Source organism: Vulpes lagopus, chromosome 18 (assembly GCF_018345385.1).
Source record: "Vulpes lagopus strain Blue_001 chromosome 18, ASM1834538v1, whole genome shotgun sequence".
NCBI lineage: Eukaryota > Metazoa > Chordata > Mammalia > Carnivora > Canidae > Vulpes > Vulpes lagopus.
The window spans coordinates 23,044,491-23,062,285 of record NC_054841.1 but is presented as its reverse complement, the minus strand read 5'-3'; the positions used below and the strand labels follow the sequence as shown (position 1 = coordinate 23,062,285).

At 37.9% G+C, this 17,795-nt stretch overlaps 1 protein-coding gene and 1 pseudogene across 4 annotated transcripts in view; one reads left to right on the top strand and one right to left on the bottom strand.

The window, feature by feature from the left end:
- The window catches only part of PHF20 (PHD finger protein 20), a 149,203-nt gene that overhangs the window by 74,763 nt on the left and 56,645 nt on the right, over positions 1 to 17,795 (top strand). For all 4 annotated transcript variants that reach the window (XM_041732612.1, XM_041732613.1, XM_041732614.1 and 1 more), the window contains exons 5-9: positions 1,474 to 1,553; positions 5,178 to 5,565; positions 10,702 to 10,815; positions 11,718 to 11,906; positions 12,418 to 12,597. In XM_041732612.1, the coding sequence (XP_041588546.1) occupies positions 1,474 to 1,553; positions 5,178 to 5,565; positions 10,702 to 10,815; positions 11,718 to 11,906; positions 12,418 to 12,597 (951 nt within the window). The remainder of the gene's footprint in view (positions 1 to 1,473; positions 1,554 to 5,177; positions 5,566 to 10,701; positions 10,816 to 11,717; positions 11,907 to 12,417; positions 12,598 to 17,795) is intronic.
- LOC121477974 lies at positions 1,580 to 5,158 on the bottom strand (annotated as a pseudogene).

Genomic DNA, 17,795 nt, shown 5'->3' with positions numbered 1-17,795 from the left:
TTCTGTGGCAGTATACTAGAATCACCAGAAACATTTGTTAAAACACATGGAGTTTTTGGGGGTGGTGCTGGTAATTTACATTTCTAAAAGTTGGCAGGAGTTGCTGATGCTGCTGGTCTGGGCACCATACTTTGAGAAGCCCTGGTCTACAGTGGACCAGATGCTGTGTGAGAGAGAAATCAGTGTGGGATGTGGTCCCTGGCCTTAGAGAGCCTGCCTTTGGTTTGGGATCTGCCTTCTCCGTGAGGGTAGACCTAAGTTGAGACCCTGCAGGCAAGGTGCCAAAATGAGTATTTGAGAATATCAGAGCAGGGAAAAATCTTTCAGCTCATCCCTTTGAGTTGGGCGGTATTATATGTTGGTAATGTCAAACAAGGTTTGGAAAAGAATTGAGCTAAGATTGAATTGGACTTTGAATAATACAGAGTAAAGCTTTCATTAGAGGTAGCTAGCCATTGACAGGCCCTATCTATTTCAGACTGGTGGTGAGCTGGAGTGAGGTGGGGAGGGGAGAGAATTTATAAAGAGGTAATTAGCTGGAAGGTTTAGCCCTTGTTGCATTCTTTTGCTGTCAGCCCTTGGGCTTTTTTTTCCCTTCTCTTTTTGGTGAGAAATTGATCTTGAAAACTGACTGATGATGTTTACCAATAGTAAACCATTAGGTGATTACCAGTAGCTCACTGGTAATCTTGACAAGATTAACAATGATTTTTTTTTTTTTTAATTCCTGGGACCTAAAAAATAAAATAAAAGTTCTGGTGGGGGACGGGGGAAAGGTGGGTTCTAAGATGCAAAAGTTTGAAAGAGTTGGTTCGAGTGCAACTAATGAGAACTTTTGTATTGTAGTTGGATGCCTTATTTGGGAGGAAGATTATTTGGATTTTTGGCTTCAGTCTTATAGCAGAGTGATTTCTTTTCTAATGGAATAAAACTGACAATGTTGCAGGGATCATTTAGTGTTTTGGCCAAGTCCCTGTTTAGATACTGTAACATGAGGTTATTCATATGGATTATGAGATTAATGTGACCTCTAAAAATATAATATCCTTAGTAAGCCCTCGTGTTTCTTTTAAGATTTAAAGGATATTACCACTCTTAAGCCCAGAAAATAAAAATTGATAAAAAATTAATTCACCAAGCAATAAATAAATGTGCATTTTCCTCACATTCTTAATTGTTTTACTGCTCTTTGTTCTTGGACTAAATTCAGTGCAATTCTGTTTTTCCATCAGAAAGCAGATGCATTTTGATCTGTATAGATAAAGAGAAAACTTACTATGTAATCTTGACTAAGAAATGCAGGCATGCATACTTGTTATTATCTTGGACATAAATAACTGCATGTGTTTCTTAAGATTTTAATTCTCATACATTTATTATTGTGGTTGGAGTTCCCTTGTGTTTATGCTTTGAAAAGTTTTGTTGCTTTCATGAAACTGCCAAGTTAAATCATGATATCTTCTTGAATTTTAGGTACTTACACTGTGAAATTTTATGATGGAGTAGTTCAGACTGTCAAACATATTCATGTCAAAGCTTTTTCCAAAGATCAGGTGAGAAATGTGGTTTTGTGCTTTGTGGTATGAATAATACTAACATTTTAGTTTTGTTTCTCAAATACAGACATTTGAGAAACATTTGTTTCTCAAAACATTCATTTTTACATTTGTTTATGATGGCAAAGTCTTTATTTCCTTCACCTGACACAATTTCACTAGAAAGCCATACACAGGTTTTCAGAAATTATTAATATTTGTGTCTCTGCCATTTCCTGTTACATGTATTCCTTATCTTTTCTCAAACCTCTTTGGGTTATTATTCTTTTTTTCACTCTCCCTGTGCCATATCCCTAGAGCTGTTACTTATCATAGGGAACTTGCTAATGTTTGAGGAAGCCTAAAGTGTATTTTCTCCTCCTCTAACTTTGTCCTTCAGCTCAGGACCATGACTTGGTGGTTTCAGAACTATGGTTTGGCTTGAATTTGGCAATTACTTGTGCTAGATATGCCTGGTTTAAAAATTATACTTCCTGTTGTCCCAGTCACCACACATAGTTTGCTTGAACATGGGACAGGAGTTTTGATATTGGAAATAGGAGCTATCTGGAAATGTTGTCTACTCTTTTCATACTTTTTCCCCCTTTAGTCTTTTTCATGTTTATGCCTAAATGAAATAGGTGAGGGGAAAGCAAGATCAAAATTTGAATATTGATTTCTTAAAACTTCTGATTGTTACTAATTGTTACCTCTATGGGTAGTTGTTGATGTGACAGTAATTTGGTGATGCTGGAGCTTGTTGGGTCTTTTCTTATGATCAAATACTTCTACTTATCACAAATTTTAGTAAATTCTTCTGTACATATACTTGGTGATTTCAAAGGATTGTGATACGTAATATCTTTCATTTTTTTGATAAATGATATCTTTAAAAGGTAGCCTTAATGTTTTTGTCTTTTGCTAGCCTTCCTTTTCAGAAAATTGAAACAGTTATAAAGCTTTAGCCCTGAAGGTGTTTTCTCTGTGATTATTTGCCCCTCTGGCATCTAAGGAGCTACTGTATAGTACTCTAAAATGTTATTTTGTGGAGTGCCTGGCTCAATCAGAATATGTGACTCTTGATCACAGAGTTGTGAGTTTGAGCCCCACATGCAGTGTAGAGGTTACTTAAAATTTAAAAAATAAATAAAGTGTTATTTTGGCCTTAAATTTGGCAATTTTTCTATTGAGTTTGTGGAATGAGTTAATATAGAGGACTATATTAGTAACTTGTTCAGAATTGTCAGATTGTATCTAGAACCTCCCCAAATGGAAGTCTAGATAACAGTCAGCTGTTTACTCTGCCACACTTGAATAAATTGGTAGCACTCGTGGGGCTTTGGGTTTGAGATGAGCACCTTACCCAGTGTGGATTTGTGGGTGCTTCTGTTCCCAATCCCCAGCTATCCGTGAGTTTCTCGCCTCACCTCCAACCTGCAAGGTGGTCAGGTATAGGCCCATGGTTCCTGCTTGTGTTTGTGTTTTTCTTCCAAGACAGCATTGTATTTGGGTAAATGACTTCTCAGTTCTCTTTAACTCTAAGAATCTAGGGTTCTTTTTATTATTATTTTTTAAAATATGCTTTTCTCTTTTAATCCCCTCCCTGCTTCAACTCTTAAAAAAGTACCCAAAAATTAAATACAAGGAAGCTCAGAGAGCCAAGATAAGCTAGCCCAAGATTAGCAGTCTTCCTTCCACAGGGGCCAAAGTATGGATGCTGAGTCTCCATTCTGCCTAATGGTAAAAGCTGGTGCAGAATAAAGTCGTTCCAGACAGGAGTAACCCGGCCCCCAGGGCCTTTCTGCAACAGGGCACCCCTAACAGGGCCAGGCTGTGTAAGAAGTGGTGTTTGTTGGCCTTGTCGAAGAGCTCCTTCCCCTAGGCATCTGGAAACTGGGGGTCCTGCATCTTGTAGGAGGCCAAGCCTAAGGCCTCCGGCTCTAGTCAGGCTACCCAAGTGGTGGAAAGTAGCCCCTGGTCTGGCCATGGCAGTGGATGGTCATGCATCTCCAAAGCTTTAACTTCTTAAAAATATCTGTCACAGACAACTTTTAAAGCTTTCTTCATGTATTATTAGAATAGATTGAGGTTTTTTTCTGTGTCATCATACTCCTCTAAATGTTTTGATAATTTATATATTAGGAACATTTTTTTGAAGTTATAAAAATAATACATTAACTGTAGAAAATTTGTAAACTATAGAAAAGCACAAAGAAAATAAAAATGATATAATTCTGTTGTCTAAATACAATTGCTTTTAGCATATTGGTGTATATCCTGTGTTTTTTGTTAAATATATTTTCAAAACTGGGGTCATATAGTGTATTACTGTTCTACATTTTGCTCTCTTTTTGTTCTAAAGGGGGTATATCTTGCTCTTTTAACGAAATAACATTTTCTTAAGTTCTTAATAATGAATGAGAATATGGCTTCTGTAATATGCCTCTAACTGTACTGTGTGTAAGCAATTACCTAATGGTCACTTATAAGGATATTTGTAAATCTGGATGTACAAATCCAATTATTCTGTTAGAAAATTCCATTTCTAGGAATTCATTCTAGTTCAAAAGTATAAACTTTTAATCTTTTGACACAAACTGGTAACATGTTTTTTTCTCTCCACCAGGGTGGTTATAATTTGTAGTTCTGCCAGCAGTTACTGAGGAGTGCTTGTTCTCAAACCTGCTTTCAGAAAATTTGGGGGCTTGAAAAAATATTTCCTTCTAGGCTCTAATCACAAGGATTCTCATTATTTTTCCTGATGAGACAAATTAGACATTTATTCCCTGAATATTTAGGCACTGCTTCCAGCTTTAGGGAGAGATCTGTGTGTCTTGTGTGTGCTAGGTGCTGGGGATTCCACGTGAACATGATATGGTGGTTCTCTAGAGGTCTTGGAAGAGAGATACATACACAAACTTAATTGTAGTTTTAGAAAGTCCAGAGCTTTCAGAGCTAGATTTATTATGAGACAGTTCTACTAGGACACAGGTTTTTAGAATGAATTCTTTAAAAAGTTATTTAGGAGGAAAGTAACCAAGAAGTAGTACTTCTGTCCAGTGGACAAAAACTTAGTAGTTTAGGAGCACAGTAGGTACCTTTGTTGGATTGGGCACAGTCTCTACCTCTTTGAGGAAACAAAGACCCTGCTTCTGAGTTGGACAGTCTTTATAGCTTTCCTTTTCAGCCTCCAGTTACTAGTTTGTGTTCTTCTCTACGCAGGGCATTAGCATCCACTGGCAAACTGAGCCGGGCCTCTGAAAGGCCCTGGGTCTGTGTAGTCATGTTTGGGATGAGAAGGGTGTAGCTTGGAGGCATTTTCTTAGAATACCTCTGTCAGAAAGATTGCTTTGCAGAAGAGGTCACTGGGGTATTTGTCCCTTTAATTATCTAGTGACTTATTAATCAAAATATGGGAGATCACTCTATCTCAGAAAGAATTGAACATGACCTTTTTTTAAAATTCAGGATCGGTTCTCAAGCTTCAGAGTATGGATGGATATTTTTAGTGGTTCTTCCCATTATGTGACATAGCATATGTCTTGTTTTAATTTGTCTTCATAAGTTTGCAAAAAAAGTCATCTGATTTAATATTTGCAAGTAATCACAAAGTGTGTTTCATCGCTATTTTGCTCATTTTAGAATATTGTGGGTAATGCTAGGCCTAAAGAAACAGATCACAAAAGTCTTCCATCATCTCCTGATAAACGAGAGAAGTTTAAAGAGCAAAGAAAAGCCACTGTCAATGTGAAGAATGACAAAGAGGACAAAGCCTTAAAGACAGAAAAGCGACCCAAGCAGCCTGATAAAGAAGGAAAGTTAATCTGTTCTGAAAAGGGGAAGGTGTCTGAGAAAAGCCTTCCCAAGAACGAGAAGGAAGATAAGGAGAATATTTCAGAAAATGACAGAGAGTACTCTGGAGATGCTCAAGTGGATAAAAAACCTGAAAATGACATTGTGAAGAGTCCACAAGAAAACTTGAGGGAGCCAAAACGAAAACGAGGCAGGCCCCCTTCCATAGCTCCTACTGGTGAGTTTACTAGGGGGGGTGGGTGTCTGTATTGGGCAATGCCAGTGTTTTCTTCTGTGACTCTTGGTAGTTCTTTATCACTTCCATACTTCAGTTCTTCATTTTTGTGACTGACTTTGAATCATCCTGTGATCTGAAAACAAGTTGTGTCTGTGGAGTTGGATTTTAAGGGAGGCATGTATCCAGATGAATGTAAGTTGGAAAACATGTCCTTGACTACTAAGCTTCTGGGGTGGTACATAACTGTTCGCTAGATGCTTCAGCTTATATGGTAAAACCTAGTAAGCTAAGGCCTTTTCCCTGTGCCTATTTGAATGATCTCAGTTTAAGTAAGCTTAGTAGAACCAGGGATTAGGAAATAATAATTTTCCTGAGAGACCTGAAAGAGAAGAAGTAATTAGATGTGGGTTCTTGACAAAGGCTGGATTAAAGAACACTGGACCTAGGGGAAACATGGGTGTGTTGTGAAGTTGAACTCTCTGGAGAGTGATTATGAATTGGACATTTTCACAGTCTAAATAAAAAATTGAGATGGCTAATTGGTAAAAGTTAAAAGGTACAGATTTAGGAAAGAATGTATAGCTATTTTAAAAAGTTGAAATTTGGAATTCTTCAAGAACAACCAACAGTAAAACACGTCCTGAATTTCTTCCTAGGTCAAACACTCCTTCTCTAGATCAGTTCAGTGGCATGAAGAACCCTTAGGATTGCTAGACTGAATGCAGGCTATGATAATCTGGCAGTGGGCTTCACACATTCTTGCTTGCATATCTCCTACATGAATATTGAAAAACTGAATCCTTTAGTACATTTTAGAGTGATATCTATTTTTCTCACAAGTTTAAATAGCTGCAAATGATATACTTAAGACATAAAATATGACATAAAATAGATTTTCATTAAAACTGCAGAACTAAAAAAAAAAAAACAAAAAAAAACTGCAGAACTACAGAGTTAGCTCATTCATTGGTCCTGCATGATGTGAAATATGAAGTGAGTCCTATCAATCCAGGCAGCTACATCAGACTTAATTTCTATGGGAAAAAAGTCTGCCTTAATTTACTTAAAATAAATATTAGTACTCATTCCCAGGAGACAGTCTTCTCACATCTGAGTTTGATTTTTAAGTTTTATTGAGTGATAGCAAAGGGATAGTACAAAGCTCCTGAGGAGGGAGGGGACCCAAGAGGGATGCCCTCACATCTGTGTTCTAATTTTAAGGTAGGAAATTAGATATAGATTGATTCCTTCCCACATGAATTAAGCCACCTCCATCCTTCAGTTGTTGTAACTGAGTTTTGCTCTCAAAAGCTGAGCATGCTGGAATTGTCTCTAGGCCTAATTATGGCCTAGACCTGCAATACCCAGTATGGTAGTCACTAGCCACATGGGGCTGTTGAGCACTTGAAATGTGGGTGGTCTGAATTGAGATGTGCTGTGAGTGTAAAATATACTCTGGAATTCAAATACTAGGTACAAAAAGAAGTAAAATATCTTATTAATAATTTTTTATGTTGATTACATGTCAAAATGGTTTTGGCTGTATTGTGTTAAATAGAATATATTCTTTAAATTCACTTTTCAAAGTAAAAATTTGAAAATTGCACATGTGACTTGCATTTGTAGCTCTTGTTATATTTCTGTTGGACAGCACTGACCTCAATTCACTGGCTTTCTCCACGGGGTTCTGGGAGAGAATTAAACCCCAATTGCCCAAGGCATCCATAATGAATTGACTTCTTTTCCTTGCACTGAGAATGGTACTAGTTTTTTTTTTTTTTTTTAAGATTTTATTTATTTATTCATGAGAGACACACACAGAGAGGTAGAGACATAAGCAGAGGGAGAAGCAGGCTCCTTGTGGGGAGCACAATGTGGGACTTGATCCCAGGATCCTGGGATCACGACCTGAGCCGAAGGCATACGCTCAGCCACTGAGCCACCCAGGTGCCTGGAGAATGGTACTAGTTGTAAACCATACTTGGGAGAATTGAGAAACATCCTCTGAGTTCCGTGTTCAAATGAGGGACTCCAGTGGACAAAGTCTGGAGGTTTTAAACTCCCGGGCAGTGTACCAGGGTAATATGTAGGATGAATGTTAGGCAGGTGTTTTGTTTTGTTTTGGTTTTTTTATTCTATTCATTCATGATAGACATAGAGAGAGAGAGAGAGAGGCAGAGACACAGGCAGAGGGAAAAGCAGGCTCCATACTGGGAGCCCGACGTGGGACTCGATCCTGGGACTCCAGGATCGCGCCCCAGGCCGAAGGCAGGCGCCAAACCGCTGAGCCACCCAGGGATCCCCTAGGCAGGTGTTTTTAATTAAGTGGGAGAAGGGCATTTATGTAAGGAGGGGTAGAAAATGAAAACTGGTAGAAGTATGATGTGTCCTCATCTCAGCTTTGGAAAACATATATATGGGAATTGAGTGCTCTGAAATGGATTCCTCTTTAGCTGTTCATGCTGTGGCTTGTACCCTTGGGAAAATATGTGCTGGGGTCGTCGTACTCAACTTTGCCAACTGCTCCTTTGAAGCCACATTACTTTGCTCAGATTGAAAAAGTTGTGGGGGGCATTCAGTTTATTGCTTTCATTGTGTAAGTGTAAGATTTCATGCCAGATAGGATTGATATAATAGAGAAATGGTGTTTTCCAGGTTTGCTTGAGGCATTTGTCCCCAGTCAGAATCTCTGGAATTGTTAACATCCTTCCTAGATGATTCTTACCATAAGAAGAGTTTGGGAAACACTAATGTTCTGTGTAAGCCCTGGTTCGTATGTGGTATCAAAGTGAAGAATGCTAATCAAATATCTTATATGTAGTTCAAATCTCCTTTTGAAATTGTTTGGAATAAGTTCGTTGACCCAGTAGAGCATTGGGCTCTCTAAATTTATAGATTTGATTGGAATAGAATCTGAGCTATTTAGGGAGAGTTGTTTGTATTTGTGTTTAATTTGGAATGTGTATGATTTCCAAGTTCTCACCACTTGGAACAAAATAATGTTGGCACATTGGGAATAATTGAATACAGGAAGAGCCAAAGAGTTCAGCATACTCATTAGGTTTGCCTCCTCAGACCTCAGGCCTGTCTCTTTTTGGGCCTTTCAACATGGCCTATCTCAAGCTACTGGGCTTCAGTGGAGTCCTCTTCCCCATTCCCCAAACCCACAGCCCTCTGTGCCCCACTCTACCCCTTCCCCCTTTCTTCCTCTTTCTCCCTTCAGCCTTCATTAGACCCCTTAGCCCTGCCTTCCCCCCAAAGCTTCCTAGTTTCATTTCTTTTGTTTTTTTCTTCTGTTTTTTTGGATTCTCATCTTTCATGACTGGGAGAGTTTCCTAAATGTTGGGTTTCAGGGGTGCCTGAGTGGCTCAGTTGGTTGAGCGTCTATGCCTTTAGCTCAGGTCATGATCCCAGGGTCCTGGAATCGAGTCCCATATTGGGCTCCCTACTCAGCAGGAGACTGCTTGTCCCTCTCCCTCTGCCCCTCCCCTCTCATGCTGTTGGTCTGTCTAATAAATAAATAAATAAATAAATAAATAAATAAATAAATAAATAAATAAATAAAATCCTAAAAAAACTGATGAAAAGGGCAGCCCAGGTGGCTCAGCGGTTTAGCGCTGCCTTTAACGCAGGGCATGATCCTGGGGGCTTGGGATCGAGTCCTGTGTCGGGCTCCCTGCATGGAGCCTGCTTCTCCCTCTGCCTGTGTCTCTGCCTCTCTCTCTCTCTCTCTCTCTTTCTCTCTCTCTTTCTCTCTGTCTCTCATGAATAAATAAATAAAATCTTTAAAAAAATATTGATGAAAAAATATTGGGTTTAAAAATAGTGAGTACTAGCCAAGGATTTTGTTTCTGCACTGCTAAATTATGTCAGAGCTGGATTTGTTGGGATCAGCAACCTTGCTAACTATCAAATAGCATAGGCATCTGAGATTTTTCTGGAATTGTTTTTAAGAGCTTATAAATGTTGACATTCTGTTTGGTCCCTCATAACTAAAACCAATGCCAAGCTAACTAATTTAGCAAGTAGAGATTGAAAACAATACTCAAGCTGTAGTCCCAAGTATACATCTTAGGAATTAGCCTGAATACTGGATTTCCTGAGTATTGGATAAATCAAGTTTTTTTTCTATTAAGATTTTTATAAAAAGATTTCATTTATTTATTTTTTTATGAGAGAGAGAGAGAAGCAGAGACATAGGCAGAGGGAGAAGCAGGCTCCATGCAGGGAGCCTGATGTGGGACTCTATCCCAGAATTCTGGGATCATGCCCTGAGCCAAAGGCAAATGCTCAACCGAGGAGCCACCCAGGCATCCCTGGATAAGTCAAGTTTTGATGGTGATAAAAATTGCTTTTTTTATTGGCCTTGCATCTTCATATTTTAAAGTAGTCATGTTGGGGGTGCCTGGGTGGCTCAGTCAGTTAACTGTCTGCCTTTGGCTCAGGTCATGATCCCAGGGTCCTGGATGGAACCCCATATTGTAGGGCTCCCTGCTCAGGGGCATTCTGCTTCTTCCTGTCCCTCTGCTACCCCCAGCCCCACCTCTCATGCTCTCTCTCTCTAAGATAAATTTTAAAATATTTTTTTTAAAGATTATTTATTTGAGAGAGCAAGCCTAAGGAAGGGGCATGAGGAGGTGGGGGCGGGTAGGAGGTGGGAGGAGGAGCAGAGGGAGAAGGAGAAGCAGATTCCCGCTGAGCAGGGGGCCTGAAGCAGGGCTGGATCCCAGCGCTCCACTCCCAAGACCATGACCTGAGCTGAAGGCAGACATTTAACCAACTGAGCCAGCCAGGCGCCCCTAAATAAATAAAATCTAAAAAATAAAAAGTAGTCATGTTGGGGCTTAGTATTTTAAAGAGATCTTGGGGTCGTGACTTCAAGTCCCATTTTACCCAATAGAGATTACTTAAATATATAAATAAATCTTAAAAAGGGCGAGAGATGAAGGAGGTCAATCTACAGGGTGTTATTAGCATCTCATAAGGAAGTAGTTTCTTACCCATTACACTTCTGATTGTTTACCATGCAAGTGTGTGTGTATGTGTTTTATTTATATATATATTTATATATAATCACGAGGTTTAGACATGAAGAAATTATATAACTTCTTTTGTGTGGTTTTATATACACTATAGCTGTGGATTCAAACTCTCAAACTTTGCAACCAATAACACTGGAGTTGAGAAGGCGGAAAATATCAAAAGGAAGTGAAGTCCCATTAAAACGTCCCCGGCTTGACAAAAATTCATGTGAGTTTCCAGTTTATGTATGTGTGGCTAGAACTTGATGTTGATTGAGTCAGCCTCCCCTGTATTCATGTTTCCTATTTCCTATATATAGGCTCTAATGTTTTTGATCACAGGAGCTAATGTGTATGGTTTGGGTTGGATAAGAAGGAATTTTGCTTGAAGAAAAATAAATCCCAAAGCACAAACTATATTTATGTTGCATTCAGCGGTGTCTCCTTATACTCATAAACTACATTTCCATTGGAAATTTAATGGCTTAGGAAGGGACAGATTTCATATGTTGAATGAAACTTTAGAAATGCTATCTATCTATCTATCTATTTATTTTTAAAGATTTTCTTTATTTATTCATGAGAGAGACACAGAGAGAGAGAGAGAGGCACAGACACAGGCAGAGGGAGAAGCAGGCTCCACGCAGGGAGCCCGATGTGGGACTCGATCCCGGGTTTCCAGGATCACACCCTGGGCTGAAGGCAGGGCCAAACCGCTGAGCCACCTGGGCTGCCCGAGAAATGCTATTTATTGATTAAAAAAAAAAAAAATACTTTGGCTCCAAAAAACAGTGTGTGATAGTTCTAAGGCTTTATAAACCTTGTTGACTCTGGAGATTAGTACATAAACTTTTTTAAGTTGGGAAGCCCCAAAATAAAACTTAGTTGTCAAGATTGGAGCAATGACCTTAAAAGAGATTTTCAGACCATGAATAAGGATGTTTCTATCCTGGCCAGAGGGACTGCCTTTACTCAAGACTATAAATTAAAAGAGGATATTTCCTTTTACCACTGGTTTAATATTCTGGAAGTTTCTATAAAGCTCTTATGGAGGTAATCAGCCCAGAAATCTGTAATAGCAGAGTTATTTCTTCTTGGGTTTTTGACTATAACTCTCTTAATGGTTTATAGCCCAGGAAAAGTCAAAAACCTATTCGGAAAACACTGACAAAGACTTAACAAGGAGACGGTCCTCCAGGCTGTCCACTAATGGGACGCACGAGATCCTAGATCCTGACTTGGTTGTATCAGATTTGGTTGATACTGTTAATACTGACCCTTTGCAAAACACATCATCCAATACCAAGGAATCTGAAGAAGGTGAGTCAGTTTGTCCTAGAATTGTCTTGCTAGCTTGTCTGTCTAGTGAGAACCAATCTAAATCATTGTATACTACCTTCTACAAGTTTTAGATGGTGTTGAAATTAAGTTTTTGAATGGGTTGCAGTATTTTTTATACTGTTCTTCATTGGTGATTCAATAGACAAACTTTCTGTACATGTTTGTGATTGCTTTTACTTGTATATGTCTGAATGTTGGGCTGGAGGTATAGTACTTAAAGAGTCCTCTGTGTTTCTGGTGCCATCTCTCTCAGTGCTTCTGCCTTTTTGTCAACACTTCCAGAAAATCCTCTATTTGCTTTGATCTCCTATTGGACTTTTTCTTTGAGATGCTCATAGCTCTGGCTATATGTGCTGGAACCTGTGAATGTATTCTTTTGTGCTGTGAGGTAAATGGCTTCCTCTAAAAAGTCTCTAGATATCTTAGTCTGCTGTAGAACTTTTGGTTGATTATATATATATGTTCCCTAGGCTTTCTTTTTTTCTTCTAGGTCAGTTGAAATCTCCTTTGGAAGCTGGCCAGGTCTCATCTGCATTGACTTGCCACTCCTTTGGTGATGGATTGGGGGCTGCAGGCTTGGAGTTGAACTGCAAGTCAATGGGAGAAAACAGTATGAAGACAGAACCGACTTCTCCTCTTGCTGAGTTACAAGAGATTTCTACTGTGGCAGGTTCCTATTTAGTGTTAACTTAATCCTCTTCTACATATACTTTGGCTTCTGCTTTGATTGTGAATTTAAAGAAATGGACTTTTTTAATGCTGTTTTTTTCTACCTTATCATTTTAATGCTATATCCTTTTCATTTCTGATATTGTTAGTGTTCCCTCTCTTTTGATAAGTATAGCTAGAGATTTATGAATTTGTTGATGGTTTCAAAGAACCAATGTTTTACCTTAATTTCAGTCTTTTTAAAATACTATTGATTTCTCTTTTTTTATTTTTTATTTTTTTGGTTTTTTAAAAATTTCTGTTCTGATCTTATTTTTCTTCCTTTACATTTCCTAGAAACTTAGGTCACTGGTTTTAGATCTTCTTTTCCAGTATTAGCATTTAAAGTTACAAATTTCTGATTAAGCACTGCTTTACCTACCTCCTACAAATTTTGATGTTGTATTTTCATTTTCATTCAATTCAAGGTCTATTGTGATTTATTTGTTGATAATGGGTTACTTTGAAGTGTGTGGTTTCATTTCTAAGTATTGCAGTTTTTAGAGATACCTTATTACTGATTTGTAATGTTAATTCCATTTTGGCTAGAGAACTTACTTTGTAGGATTTCAGGCTTTTAAAATTTGTTGGGACTTATTTTATGGCTCAGCATATGATCTGTCTGGGTGAATGTTCCATATACACTTGAAAGAAAAAGATGTGTGTTCTGCTATTATATATCTGTTCTATATATGTCAGTTAGGTCAAGGTGATTGATATTTTTCTAACGTATATCTTCATTGATTTTGTTTTTTTTTTTTTTTTTAATCTAATTCTATCAGTTACCAAGAGAGGGATGTTAAAATCCTCTGACCATGATTGTGGATTTATTTGTCTATTTCTCCAAAGAATTCTGTCAGTTTTGCTTCCATGTATTTTGAAGTTTTGTTATTAGGGGCATAGACATTTATCATCGTTGTGTCATCTGGATGAATTGTCCCCTTTGTAAATGTGAAATATGCTATCTTTGGTAATAGGCTTTGACTTGAAGTCTGCCTTATGTGATACTACTACAGGTATTTTTGCTATCTTTTGCTTTCTGTATGCATGGTGTACCTATTGCTGCCACTTTTCTTTCAACGTAACTATGTCTTTAAATTCAAGGTGTGTCCTTTGTAGATAGTATGTACCTAGTTGGGTTTTTTTTTTTTTTTAATTTTTATTCATTTGTGATAGTCACACAGAGAGAGAGAGAGAGAGAGGCAGAGACATAGGCAGAGGGAGAAGCAGGCTCCATCCACCGGGAGCCCGACGTGGGATTCGATCCCGGGTCTCCAGGATCGCGCCCTGGGCCAAAGGCAGGCGCTAAACTGCTGCGCCACCCAGGGATCCCGGATTTTGGTTTTAACTGCAATGTGTAGTTTGTTTACATTAAATGTAATTAATGATATTGCTGCTTTTAGATCTACCACTTTACTTTTTGTTTTCTGTTTACCCTGTGTCTTGTTCTTTTCCATCTTTCCTGTTTTTTTAGGTTAATTGATTTCTTTTTCAAATTTCATTTTAATTTATCTATTAGCTGTACTTCTTAGGATTTGTTTTAGAGGTTACTGTACGGATTATGATATATATCCTTAACTTTTCACAGTTTACTTTTAATATTGAACCACTTTATATAAAATGTGTAGCCCATTAATCCTTCCCTCTTTTATGTTCTACCTGTCTCATGATATATCTATGTATGCTATAAACCCACAATACAGCCTAATAATTTTTGCTCTTGATAATTGTGTATTATAAAGATGAGGAAGACAAAAGAGGCTTATGTATGTACATATTTACCATTTCCAGTTCTACATACCTTCCTGAAGATTTCTTTTCACCCTAAAAATTTTCCTGTAGTTTTTCTTATAGTGCAGGTTTCCTGGTGACAAATTCTCTGGTTTTTGTTTATCTGAACAACTTTAACTTTCAATCTTTTTTTAAAAGATTTTATTTATTTATGAGAGACACAGAGAGAGAGGCAGAGACATAGGCAGAGAGAGAAGCAGGCTCTGTGCAGGGAGTCTGATGTGGGACTCGATCCTGAGACTCCAGGATCATGCCCTGGGCCAAAGGCAGGCACTCAACCGCTGAGCCACCCAGGTGTCCCTAACTTTCAATCTTGAAGGATTATTTCCACTGGGTATAGAATGTTGGGTTTACAGGTTTGCTTTGTTTTGTTTTTCTGCTTAAGTACTGTAAAGATGTTGTTCATGGTCCTCTGGCCTCTGTTTCTGTAGGCAAGTTATTGATCATTCATATTGTTCCTCTGTAATGTGTTATCTTTGGTTGCTTTTAGGATTTTTCTCTTTATCATTGCTTTTTGGCAGTTTGTCTATAGTGTGTGTGTGTGTGCGCGTGCGTGTGTGTGCGTGTGTGTGTGTGTGTGTGTGTGTGTGTTTTAACCTGTTTGGGAGTCACTGAGCTTGAATTTGAAAATCAGTGTTTTTCTTCAAATTTCAACCATTATTCTGTGAATATTTTTTTCTGTCTTATTCTTTTGTCTTCCTTTTTTGGTGATTTCACGTTAGAATTAGGTTAGCCTATTTATTTAATTTATTTATTGCTTAAGATTTTATTTATTTATTTATTTTATTTACTTATTTATTCATGAGAGACACAGAGAGAGAGAGAGAGGCAGAGAAACACAGGCAGAGGGAGAAGCAGGCTCCCCATAGGAATCCCTATGTGGGATTTGATCTCAGGACTCCCGGATCACGCCCCGAGCTGAAGGCAGAAGCCCAACCGCTGAGCCCCCCAGGCGTCCCTAGGTCAGCCCTTTTAATACTGGGCCACAGGTCACTAGGACTTGTTGACTTTTCTTTTTTACTTTTTCCCCCCTCTATTTCAGATTGAATAATGTCTATTTTCAAATTCTTTCTTTTCTCAATTCCAATCTGCTGTTAAGCTCATCTAGTGAATTTTTTATTTCTGATGTTTTTTAGTTCTAGAATTAATTCCCTTTTTTTCCTCTAGATTCTCTGGTGAGACCTTGGAGTCTGTATATTCATTATGAGCATAGTTTCAATAGTTGCTTTAAAGTCAGTGTCTACCAAATTCAACATCTATTATCTTGAAATTAATCTCCACTGATGGAGTTTTCTCTTGCCCACAGATCACATTTTCCCTTTTCTTCATATGTTTAATATTTTGGATTGCATCCCTCCTGCACATGATGTCTGATATGTTGTAGAGCTTGGGTTGTATATGTTCCTCCAAAGAATGTTAATTTCTTTGTTCGCAAAGGCAATTAATTTGGCTGAACTCAGATTCCAGATTCATTCTCCTGCAGTGGGCAGCAGCTGAAACCTCTGCTCAGTTCTTTTAGCTTTTGCTGGGCCGCTTGAAACTGTACATTCAAATCAGCCAGAGATTTAGGCAGAGTTTATTATTATTTTTATTTATTTATTTATTTATTTTAGGCAGAGTTTATATGAAGAAGTTGAGGCCATCCTTTTGTGGCTCTCTTATTTTTAGGACTTTCTCCCTCATTTTCTAGCTGTTGTAGTTGCACTGAACTACTCTCTTATTTCTTCAACCAGTAAGATTAAAGGTTTCTTGAGTTTTAGCTACCAGTGTCACTGACTATAGCCTGCCTTTAGGTGAAAAGCCTTAAAATATGGGAAACTTACTTAGTACCCTTCTCTTATTCCAAATATCCGACTCTTGTTTCTGCTTGCCTTTTGTTGCTCTTTAGTGCCTTTTCATATTTGGTTTATAATTTTTTTCCAGTTTATAATGGTTGTATGCAAAAGGGATGTTCCAATGTGAACTTTTCTAACATGACTAAAAGAGAAAATTTTATGTACTAGACAGCTTAGGAATTTGTACACATTCATGACTACACAGAGGGATTTTTTTTTTCTTTAAATAGTGATTGCTTATTGCATTAATAGCTACTTGGATGTAACATTTCTATAATGTTATATTTGTGGTTAATGTTCAGAGTCCAGGATGGCCCTGAATATGAATAAATCTTGATCTTTGCCTTTTACAGTGAAGAATATCTAAGCCACTTTTTTTGTGTGTATGTGTATTTATTTTTATTTTCCTTTTTAAAAAGCAGTATGAAAGTCATAGATCTACTCATAAAAAATGTCAATATAAAGGTATTAGGAGTTAAAGTGAGAAGTGTCCTCTATCTTGCTCTTTCCCCTTGGGTAAACCTCTGTTACTGGTTATTTTTCTCGATCCTTTTCTATATGTTTACATAGGTAGGGAAACAATTAAGATTTTTATTGTTTTTATTTTTTTATTTTATTTTTTTAAAGATTTTTATTGTTTTTAAATGCAGTTGGATTAATTCTAGGCTTATTGTTCTCTGACTTATAGTCTTCTTGAGATCTATCTTTGTCAGTACACCTGTTTCATTCTTTTTATTTTATTTTATTATTATTTTTTTAATTTGTTTTATTTATGATAGTCACACAGCGAGAGAGAGAGAGGCAGAGACACAGGCAGAGGGAGAAACAGGCTCCATGCACCGGGAGCCCGACGTGGGACTCGATCCCGGGTCTCCAGGATCGTGCCCTGGGCCAAAGGCAGGCGCTAAACCGCTGCGCCACCCAGGGATCCCTGTTTCATTCTTTTTAATGATTGAATGTTAGTGTCTTATAAGAATGTTCCATCATGTATTTAACCATTTCCCTTTTGATGGACATTTAGAGTGTTTGCTGAGCAGTCAGTATTTCAAACAATGATGCAGTGGTATTCCTTAAGCATATATTTTTGACCACTTGGTGAATAGCCCTTTGAGATAATTTTTTTTAGTGTAATTGCTGGATTTGAAGGAATGCACTTTTTATTTTATTATTATTATTTTATTTTTAAAATGATTTTATTTATTTTTTCATGATAGAGAGAGAGAGAGAGGCAGAGACATAGGCAGAGGGTTGATCCCGGAATTCTGGGATCAGGCCCTGAGCGAAAGGCAGATGCTCAACCACTGAGCTACCCAGGTGTACCAGAATGCACGTTTTAAATGGCATTAAACAAATTACCCTCCAAAAGACCATTCCACTTAATATTGTGACCAAAAGTATGGTAGAGCACATTTTCCCTTGTATCCTTGCTATCTACAGCTATCATTCATATTTTAAGTTTTCTCAAAAAATGTTAACGTTTGGGCAGCCCGGGTGGCTCAGCAGTTTAGCCCTGCCTTCATTCCAGGGTGTGATC